The following is an 11735-nucleotide window of genomic DNA, read 5'->3' on the forward strand; positions in this document are numbered from 1 at the left end:
ACATCAAAATGAAATCTTCTCAGCACGGATACCAAAGGACACACAGATTCTAGAACGAAAACCTCGGCACTATGTTCTCCATGAAGTTTTAAGGGAATTCAAATGTAATCAGTAACTTAATGTTTTTTAATCCATCTGCAAGCTCTAAAGCCCTTACAGCTGGTGATGAGACAGGAGTAAAGGAGGATAATTTAGAATATTGGAGTGCATTAAGAATACAGTGTCCTCATAAACGCTGGCAATAAAAGCAAGTTTAAGGCTAAGACAGCAGCACCTGGAGTACACAGGCAAATTCCACCAGCAATTTCACCTAAGTTATTTAATTAGAAGAAGCCCACAAGAAATAAATATGAGTATGCAATCATGCAGAATATGAAGCACTAGAAAGATGTAGAAGTACTTTCCTTTTTGTCCAAACTAATTTAAAAGAATTATCACTTTGCTTATGGTATAAATGTGTTTAGATTTCATTACAAACACTTAAAAGGTTAAATCACCTTTTTTCTGCATAAACTGCAAAATAAATCTGAATTTACCTCCCAAAGTGCTTTAAAGTCCTTCTGCTCAATTCGAAGGAGCTCGCTGTATTCTCTGGTAACGATGGTAGCATGGCGAGGGGTGTTATCCAGAATGGACTCTCCAAAAGCAGTTCCTATTCCCAGAGTGCATATTGTCACAGCATCCTTTGAATTAAAAATAAAAGTACACATATTAAATACTCTAGGAGGTTTTAAGCGTATTTATGTCATGTTTGCTAACAGCGCTGCCTTAAGATTCTTCAGTAATTTGCTTTAAAAGAAAATTAGCTGAAAAGTGCCAACCAAAAGATCAATATACTGAGTAACAACACAGGGAGCTTCAACGTGGAAGCAAGTAGGACTTCTGCTTCCCATGGCCATCAGTCAGATTAGACATCCCTGTCTGCAAAGCAGAGGACACAGGAGTCACCTTCCCCTTTGGAAGAAAGTTATGACCTCTGTCCATCTGCCTCCAAAGGCTGTCGTGATGATGAGATCCTTTAGAAATGTCAGAGGTGATGAGAAGATAACTAACATCAGAAATGCAACCTTGGAATATAAATTTCTGCCCTATACAGGCTACCCTCATCAGAAAGAAAATTTGACTGTTATGTTTTCTCAGTAAACATAACTTTCAGTTATAATATTCTCTGTATTTCCAATGCATTTCTCTATTGTGCAAGGTCTCAGCACAATCCAGTCGTGCAGTTTAATCAACTCTTGGCCTTTCTGTTGAAAATGCCAGTAAATCTCGCACTTGTTAATGGATGCCCGATGATTAAGTACCAGACTAAAACAAAAATAAAGAGTTCACATAAGTCAGGGACTTCAAGAAAACTATTAAAGTCCAAAGCAACCTGGAACTGAGTATTCAGGATGGTCCCAGACATGCAGTAAAGGCCAATCCAAAAGAATATATATGAGCACATGCCATTCGTGTGATGGAAAGATGTCTAAATCAATCCCCCTTGGACAGGGACTCCTCTGTAATCGTTCCAACATAAATTATAGCTAATGCAGACCAAAAAATTAGACTGCTAGAAATTAAACAACTTGCTGAATCAAGATCTTCAGATATAAGTTCTATTTTAGGCTCACAAGTTGCTATGTTCCTGAGCTCAGGCTTGAAGCTGAACACTTACGTATGTCTAAGTTGGGCTTTAACTGGCAGTCTTTCCAGTAATAAAAAAATAGCACTAACATTAAAAACATAAACTGATACAAATGGCATTTTACTAAGGAAATCATCCATGCACACAGACAAATACACACAAACATGTAAAAAACATGTTCTTTTTACTTGACACAACGTTAGAAATACAATTCTAACATGGAGGGTTCGTGAAATAGCTACAAAAATAAAAGCAGAAAAATCTGTCATCCCATCCACTACGTCCTTGTGGCTGATAATCAGTGAAAATGTACAAGCATATTTCAGCATCATTTTCTGTGCTTAAAATTGCATTGTTTTCCTTTCATGCATCTAATAATTAGTAACAGGCAAATGTTATTAAGATCAAGTTAGTAGCTTTATAATTGCATTACAAAGACAAATGCCCATAATAGTCCAGTTCCCTGAACCATAGCAAATTGCCTTTGCACAGATATTACCATATAAGATTATGTATTCAGGAAAACAAAATCAATTATATCTTAGAAAAGATCTAGGAAGAGTTTACCAACCGTCAGAAATACATTTTCAAGGAAGGCAAATATGGACAGGCCCTGTTTCAAAGAAAGAATATTTGGCAATGAGCACCTTGACACCTAAACGGAATTCTCTACAAACAGCCCACAATGCAAGCTGCACACCAAGGACCTGCCTTGCCAAGCTTACCTTTCAGGGCTGAAACACTGTATGTATGCTACCGTACTCACAATTGCACTCAAAGGAGCTACAAGAAAATGTGCCTCCTGCTCACAAAAAATCTGATCTCCAGGTCTCCCATGTATCATTTTCGACTTTATTTAGAAAGTTCAGCTAAAAGATCTCCATTTAGGGCAGAATAACCAAGTAGCCTGGCAGAAAGAACCTTTTCCATTCAGTGGATCATAAGCAATATTTACATCCTCCAACTACTTACCCACTCCCCTCCCTACAGAAAAATAAGCTCCTTTGAAATGCTTCACCTCTTCTGATTCTTTATGACCCTATGGAATATATCTTTAAAGACAGAACAGAGAAGAACAGAAAGTGAAAGGTGTTGGTTAAGGAACCACGTTCTCAGATAAATTTTGATGAGGCAGCTGTTCAGCCCGAGAAACAAATCAGCATTGTGGGGTGTCAAGTCAAGGAGCTGGAATGGTCCTATCTGCGTTCATTAAAGGAAAGTTTAGGCTTCTCTCAAGTGAAAGCCCTTTCAGGTTTTTTCCTAGCCACCACTGCTCTCCATCGAGACGCAGTTTTGCAGCCAGCTAGGGAGCAAGCCCGTCTGTCTCCTTCAAGGCTTCAGAGCCCCATTTTCCCTCTGCCCCTTGTTTATACATCTCCAGCCTCTCGGGGAATCAGGTGTGCATTTCCTATTACGCCTGTTAACCTCACACTCAAGGATCTCCCGCTGTTCAGCGCAGACTTCAGGAGGATTGCTGGCAGCTCAAAACTCAGTTTGCTGTTCCCCTCTGCAATCCCAGCAGCAGGGGGTTCTAGCTGCTGGTAACCAGCTAAAATTCACACAGCTCTTTAAAAGGCTGTATTAAAGACTTAAAAAGATGAGATTGTTTCCGTTTCTATCTGAACACACTATAAAATGGTAGCTGTTTGTGTATTCAGTTTCACTGACTGTCACTGGCAGGTAAGACACATGCAGTGAAAGAGTTCCCCTGCCCCTCCATCAACCGAAAACATTACTGAATGTAATGTAAGACCATTCTGTGTAAAGGATGAGAACCAGAAACAAGGCTCTGCCTTCCTCCCACCCCCACCATCGCAAGGCACATCCCTGCGTGCTTCTCCCTGACTTGTGACACTTTCCATTTTCCAAGCCGGCAAACACAGCTTTTGTACTGTGTGTAAACAAAATCATGGTGCCTGAAAGAGACATGAAGAAAATAGAGGAAAAAATTATGAGTGCTAGATTCAAAGGGATTGGGCACTCTTCTTTGAAATTTTAGTTTATTCAATATTTTGAATTTATAAGGGAGTTGATATAGCTAGTTTGTTTTTCATTTCATCGTTTCCCCACACCTTGTGCCTTTATCTCACCTCTGCGCCTGTGTCCCTCCAGGATTCCACACCATCTCCGTCTTGAATTGGAGCTATGCAAAAGCTGTTTTTTCAAAAAGTTTGCTTGTTATGACTTTGACACGGTTCAGTTTGTCCTCAACAAAAATTTCCCTTTACAACAGAGAAACCAAAGGACACACATGAAAGTAAACTACCTGTTCTATGAAGTGATCTTCCTGTTCCATCACCTCCACTGGAGAACGTTTCAGCCACTCAGACAGGAAAACTTTATCAATCTACTCTTAAAGATAACACAGAAATATCTTCCCACACTATAACTGCAGTCTGCCAACATATGTTAGGCCATTCCCTTTACAGAAGACAAGGTGATTTGCTTAAAAGAGGCATTATGCTTCTAGAAAAACTGTGACCAACTTCTCTTCTAGTTCCTAATTAAAATATTTACAGATCAGATTAATGGCACTGTAATAACACACTCATTTTTACCATATCTTTCTATCCAGTCCTCTAAAAGCTACGTACTACTTTTGCTAGGTTAGCTGGCAGAGAGAAGTGAAATAATTTTTCTATATTAACTTTCAATAAGCAAAGTTCAAAAGCAAAATTAATACAACCCCTTGGAGCTCAGCACGGGCCAACACACCCTGCTTCTCAACTGAGTACATTAGACCAACCAATCTCTGTGTTACAATGGGTAGAGCAGCTCTCACACTCAGAGTAAATCATTTAAAGCTAGCTTGGGCATATTTACACTGCACTAAAACTACAGCATTTCATGAATTCACACAGGTTATCTCCAAAATACAGAATGGCTACTTACATGCATACATAATGCAGTTTACATGCAGAAAGCAGTACTGCAAGGATTGTCCTGTTCAAATCCCTTTCCTTGTTTCCACTTCACCTTAGCACATACCTCCTTTGCCCGCAGTTTCAAACAGCCAGAAAATTCTTCCCTTTCTTACATGGACATCTGAAAATCCTTCTTCACAGTCACTGTTCTCAACAACCCCACTAATTTATTGGGCTTTTGATCCCCAGCCCTCTGCATCTTCCTACAACTGACACTGCTGCACCACCCAAGCACCCACAGCTCCTCCTTTAAAGCATTTCTAAGAACGGCTGATTGTTTGTAAAGTCAATGCCCTGTGTTCAGTTTGTCTGGTTCCAAAATCTGATCAGGTTAAAGAAACTCCACCCAAACACAGGCAAGATAAAATAGCAGTGGCCCCCAGCACACACTATGATTCAGCTGGCAGACTACAGCAAAACTGCAGATGGAACTGCTGTTTAGTCTTCGTCTTTCTTCTCTTCATTCCTTCTCATTTTATCACATAGGAATAGAAATCTTAATCATTTGGGGTAAAGGGCTCTGAATCCAAGTCAGTAGAACACAATGCTGCAGAATCTGACAAAGATATCCAACTGATGCTTTTAATGCATTTATTATTCTGAGACATTACCAACAGACACCCCTCAGAACCTGTTCATTTTCAAAACAGAGTTCAAAAATTAAACATACATTAAGGCAGCCAGAAGTATTTTTAAGACACTAGCAAACTAGGAATATCATTAAGAGGAACATCTATTACTGCATATCTCAGTTGTAACATTAGGTAGGTAACAGCACCCCCAAAACTTAAATTCAGAATCTGTTAATAACTGAGGGTAAAGACCTCTTTCTGATAGAATTTAAACAGGCTGCATTTTCTGTTTATTTTGAAGAGGAACTGCTAAGTCTTTGTGTGACTTTTAAGTACAATATTTATCATGGTATTTGTTACAAACAAGTTGAGGCAAGACTGAAACAGTTCATTACAATTACCTCTATAGTGTGACATTTTGACCTTAAAAAAAGCCCTCTTCTAGTCTCTTCTCGATTGTTAAATAACCAGGAAAATCATAAATAATTTGTACAGAAAGCAAACCAGCCACCACTCAGGATAATTGGATGGGTTGTCAGATCTCTGTACTGTAAATTGTATTGTGCCATTTCAATGGCAAATGAAATCACCATCATGCTCAGCAGCAGCTAGCACATTTGACCACCTCAGTGGAACACAACCAACAGTAACAGAGAAACGTGCTCTGATCAAACACTTTAAAACGGGTATATTGAAAATAGTAGAATATGGTTTTCAAACTGGCCATTTTAGTATGAAAGTCCCTGCCCTCAGTTTATGTATTCTTACACCGCCCTCCTGTGACTGAACACAGTTTTGCAAGCAGCCAAAAAGGATTTTTCCAAACAAATACGAAAGCAAGGCTTTATCTATGAGATCCTAAATACGTGTGGTTGTCTTTATTAAAACACTTAAATCAGTACATGGAATGCTTCCTTTTATCACAATAGAAAATAATAGGTAATGCTAATAGTTCTGTTTATATGAATTCTCAATTGGTATTACTAACATTTTCTGTGAGAAATCACAGGTGTCTGCATGAACAAGCTAATGTGCAGCAAGAACGTTAATATTTATGTTAATATAATTAATATTTCACTAGCTACTCTGAAGTCGTGATCCATCAGTGCATGCAGACATAATTTCTAGTGCAAGACATGTAACTACATGCCTCTTTAGGAGCAAAGGCTATTAAGACATTCTTAGTAAGCACCAAGTGTGTAATAACCTACTGCACTTTTAATGGGGAAAAGATACCAAACACCAGAAGTGACTGCATAAAGAGTTAGCACATGGGAGTTGCTATACAATGCATTTATTCCCAAGCTTACTGAAATTTAAGTTTCCCAGGCAGATAGATAAACACCTAGTAAAAGTGGGACTAACATATTTTTAATCAAGATAATTGATTTTCCATATTTACATTAAACCTGTAGGCATCATCATATAATCACAGGATAATCCAAGCTGCAGGAAAACTCAGGAGGTCATCTACTACAACCTCCTACTCACCTGAGGTATTAAGAGATTCTTTGTCATGTCTAAAGACTTTTTAACCAATGGGAACCTAAACACAAAGTTAACTTCTCTCTTCCTAGAAAAAGTGGCAAAGTCCCTCTGTACTTTTACATTAGCCTAAAAACTTCTAAACTTGTAAACTCAGGTAAACTTCTGTATCTTTTCTGCTCTGCTGGAAGTTTTTCATTAGCATTATGGTACAATAGGAACAGCAGAGCAACTAATCATTACTTTGACTCTACAAAGGAAGCTTTGGCTCCTGGGTGCTCTTACTGGAAAATGCACTCCAGGGTAGGTTACAAGCACGCCTAGTCTTGAGTGGTGAACATCCATTCCTAGCTGGGAGCACAATGCTGGCAACTGAGTCGGTCAGGGCTGCCTGCCTATGGAGTTACACTGTATTTCCTCCCTCATCTGGGTTTGTAGGCAGCACAGGAGGCAGGGAGTGCTAGCAAGCACTTCAAGCTCAAGAATGGTCAGCAGCGTGCCAACAAAGAAGTACAGGCAAGACTACAACAGGGCACCCAGGAGCTGAAGGTAGGACAAGGAGCAGGAGACCAAGGATGGACAAGGAGGGACATGGTATAAACACAAAGCTGGAGCAAAGCCAGAGAAAACATTGGACTCAAATAGTATTTAGGAGTCCCCAGCCACTAAACCTATCCAGCACGGGAATGGTAAATGTGTGCGCTGCTGTCCTTTTGGCAGCGAGGCTGTATCCTATGGTAACTAGGCAGTGGAAAGAATTCAGTCCATTGTTACTGTGAGAAGAAAACACAAGGTTAAGAAATTACTGCAGAACATCATTTCTAACTAGAACTACATGAAGCAGCATGGACTTGACAGATGGACCACTAAGTGGGTAAGTAATTGGCTGGAAGGTTGCACTCCAGGAGTTGCAGTCAACAGCTCGATGCTCGATGTCCAAGTGGAGATCAGTGACGAGTTCCTCAGGGGCTGATGTGGGACCAGCACTGTTTAACATCTTTGTCAGTAATACGGACAGCAGGACAGAGTGCAATCTCAGAAAGTTTGCCAATGATGCCAAGCTGGGTGGTGCAGTCAACACGCTGGAGGGAAGGGATGCCATCCAGAAGAATCTCAACAGGCTGGAGAGGTGGGCCTGTGCAAACCTCATGAAGTTCAACAAGGCCAAGTGCAAGGTCCTGCACCTGGGTCAGGGCAATCTCAAGCACAAATACAGGATGGGCAGAGAATGGATTGAGAGCAGCCCTGAGGAGAAAGGCCTGGGGGCACTGGCTGATGAGAAGCTCAGCATGAGCCAGCAATGTGCGCTTGCAGCACAGAAAGCCAACCGCATCCTGGGTTGCATGAAGAAAAGTGTGACCAGCAGGGCGAGGGAGGTGATTCTGCCCAGAGACTCCAGTCTCATAAAACTCCACCCAGAGTACTGTGTTTAGCTCTGGGTCTTCCAAATTAAGAGCGACATGGACCTGCTGGAGTAGGTCCAGAGGAGGACCACAAAGATGATCAGGGTGCTGGAGCACCTCTCCTATGAAGACGGGCTGAGACAGTTGTGGTTGTTCAGCCTGGAGAAGGGAAGGCTCCAGGAAGACCTGGACAAGGGGTAATGGTTTCAAACTAACAGGAGGTAGATTTAGATTAGATATTAGGAATAAATTCTTTACTCTGAGAGTAGTGAGACACTGGAACAGGTTGCCCAGAAAAGCTGTGGATGACCTCTCCCTGGAATTGTTAAAGGCCAGTTAGGATGGGGCTTTGAGTGATGTAGTCTAGTGGGAGGTGTTCCTGTCCATGGCAGAGGGGTTGGCACTAGATGATGTCTAAGGTCCCTTCCAATCTAATCCAAACCATTCCATGATTCTGTGATTCTCTGAACTGTAGTTCTGTATTTTCCTATTAGCAGGAAAATGCAGTGAACCTGAATAAGCAGAAAAAATATTTACACTAGATTTCTTAAAAGGCCTGAGTGTTCCATCCTCCATCTAATGGAACAAATCAACACTCCAAACAGGTTCTTAATTTAACTTCCACACCCAGAATACTTTTGTGGACATATTTCTTTCTGACTCAGTAAAGAACATTAGTCCTTATCAACAGTGTGGTGCCATCTTTTGGCAAACACCAGAAAATAGTCTCCATTGCTTTAGTTCTGCACAGAAAAAGGGCTCATATGAGCGCCGTACTGTTCCAAATTGTGACAATACCAATGATAGCCAGACCATGCTGCGAATTGCTCTAATCAGGCTAATTATACTCTTAATCAGTCTCTACTTAGCATGGTAAAGAGGTTGCTAAAAATAATGATATGAAAGAAGTTCCTTTTGTATCTATCATTTTGCTGTAAGAAGTCAAAAGATGCAGTGCTCACACACTGTTCTGACTTGCATTCCGACCCAATTTCACTGGGTCAACAAAGTGAAAAATCCAATTTCTGCCAATCTGCTATGCGCAGGAAACATTCCTCAGTCAGCCAGACTTTGGGGAAAGAATACACCACCACCACCACCACCACCAACTCACGCGTGCTATATTCAATTAAGGTGGGAAAAAGGGGTATTGTTGTACTTCAGGTCCTGGATAGCTGTACCACTCACGTGAAGGCACAAGCCTCATGTCAGAGGTACAATTCATGCTGAGTTACATGATGGGACAATCCCAGATCTCAAACATGGGAGCAGGTAACGGGACATGATTCCTTCCTAGAAGGCTCAGCTCACAGTGCATGACTTGTCAGACATTAGACGACATGGGTCTTTGGTTTTATTTATTTACTCTACATTCCTGATTTTGTAAATCCGAGAGTGCCAAGATACTGAGAAAACACTTGCAATTTGGGGTGAATTGTACTTGTTTTCTGTTTCTTAACACTGAATAGGTATTACCTTCAGGCTTCTGTTCTAACACGGCAGCAGTTCCAATACTCCACTGCTACTATAAAAATTTCCCATTCTTGCTGTGGAGCCTGCATGATGCTGTTATCAGACTACACTGTGAACTTCCTGAACAACTACAATATTTCCAAGGAATGTATGAACAACTCTCAGATCTTCAGAATCAGAGAAACATGCTTGTGATAAGACAAAATACCTGTCAGATTTATGGTGTTGTTATCTACCTCAGCATAAGTCATACCTTTTCTTTTGTACTACTGACTGGATGGTTTCAGTGAAAAATCTATTTTACCTGGTGGTTGCTTGTATCAGAAACCTTCACATCCAGTGATCCTGTCAGAACAGCATACCAGTTCGTCCCAATATCGCCCTGACGGAATACTGGAAAGATGAAATCTTGTGAATAAGAGATAGCTCTTTAAGTTTAGCAACATTAACAAACATTTCCCCTCATATTGTACTACTGTAGTCACTGTTGGCACTACAGAATTTGCCATATCAGACTAATTACTATTACAGTAATATTTCCAATGACACTGGAAAGCACGTATTTTAGTAAACTTGTTGATACACTGCAGAAACAATGAAAGCACACAGAATTGCTTCCCTACTTCTCTTTTACTGCTTAGTTAATAAACAAAACAAACAAAACAAACAAACAAACAAACAAAAATAGTTTCCGAACAATGTTCTTTTGAAATTCAGACTCTTCCACTGCAGACACAGCTCGCACTGTCTTCATTAAGAGTTCTGGCTGAGAAGCAACTGCAGGACTTTAATGTTCAGGCATCCCAGCTGTGTGATTACGAAGCATCAGAATTCCTGTTACCCCAGTGCTGTGTGCGTAAAGCATGCCAGATTTACCTGAGGGGTACCCAAGACTCTACCAAATGCCACAGGTCTCCATCAGCTATTTCCCTGGTACAGCTGTGGGAACTCACACATGTCCATCACAGGACCACCACTTATTTTCATCTCAGCTTCACAGAACAAGCACAGCTCTCCACCTTAATCTGGCACACAGGCTGACAGAGCAGGCACAGAGCTGTTGCACCCCACAGCATTATGCAGCTCTACAAATCTGTCTTGTGTTATCTAGAGTGACTGCAAACCACACGCTATTAACGATGTGCCTAGGTGATACACTTTTGCCCCTAACATCACAAAGCACCTACAAAAGAGATCAGTAATACAGGAGGAGAACAAGGCTTCGGTGGAGTAGAAGCAATGACTTGCTTCTAATCTTTCAACAAAACAGTGGTGGAGTCTTAAACCTAACAACGTGTGCCTTGTTACCATAGATTCACTACACACTGTATTTGTAGAGTAAGCAAGCACTTCAGTCCTGCCTTCCCTGCCATGAGCGTAAACATTTTTATGGCTGTTCCACTGACTGTGCTCTCATCGATCTCCTAGAGACAATCCCAGCCTAATCCCCAATTTTATCTACATGAAATAGATCACCATATGAAGCTCTCTTACATGTGATTCCTTTTTCCAGATTTTCATAATATCCACAGAGACATATCTGATGGAGAAGGTTTGGATGAAATTTCTCAAAAGCTTTCACTTCTTTCAGTCGTGTGAAGATTATATCCACATCTTCACTGGAACGTTCCAAAGGCCTGCAAGAAAACACAGGACAAAATTGTCAAGGGCTTGATCAGAGAAATACCCCCACCTGTACCCACAGAGTTTACAAATGCTTGCATTCAACATCACACTGTAATACAAACCAATTCAAATGCATTTCACAAGTACATGATGAAACCCTTCCAAAACATCCTAACAACTGCCCGTGACCAACTTGAGCACGATTATTATCATTTCAAAAATAAATCATTTCATTATGTTTTCAACTCAGTGTCCAGGAGCACCATTTAGCACTAAAGCCCTGCTGTAGCAGTTACTTGTTGTAGAAGTATACATGATGATACAGTCCTTCTCTTCAAGAGTTTACAACGATACATAGTTTTAATTTTGTCAGGGAACACAAACAACAGATGTCCACACATACAAGAGGTCTGTGGAATCAGTGCCCAAACCAGAAGTTCTCTGTCTGGCTAAAAGAAATGCTTTAGATATCATCAGTAACTTCTGTATCCACACAGCTCATCTGCATTTACTGGGTACAAACTAACTTGAGTGTTGCGATTTCTTTTCTTACTTGCAAGAAAGAAAGACAACTTTAATAAGCACATTCTCTTTCATACAGCTCCCGTCTCTTAACGTTGGA

At 40.7% G+C, this 11735-nt stretch overlaps 1 protein-coding gene across 1 annotated transcript; it reads right to left on the bottom strand.

Moving 5' to 3' along the window:
* Window positions 1-536: 536 nt before the first annotated feature.
* LOC104546371 (rap guanine nucleotide exchange factor 4-like) lies at window positions 537-11124 on the bottom strand (the record flags this gene model as incomplete). The annotated part of the gene is made up of 3 exons (XM_010191747.1): window positions 537-683; window positions 9792-9880; window positions 10982-11124. Coding segments are annotated over 3 exons (379 nt in total), but the record flags the coding sequence as incomplete, so codon positions are not given.
* Between the last annotated feature and the right edge of the window lie 611 nt (window positions 11125-11735).

This window comes from Mesitornis unicolor, unplaced genomic scaffold, assembly GCF_000695765.1.
Source record: "Mesitornis unicolor isolate BGI_N332 unplaced genomic scaffold, ASM69576v1 scaffold6339, whole genome shotgun sequence".
In the NCBI taxonomy this organism is placed as follows: domain Eukaryota; kingdom Metazoa; phylum Chordata; class Aves; order Mesitornithiformes; family Mesitornithidae; genus Mesitornis; species Mesitornis unicolor.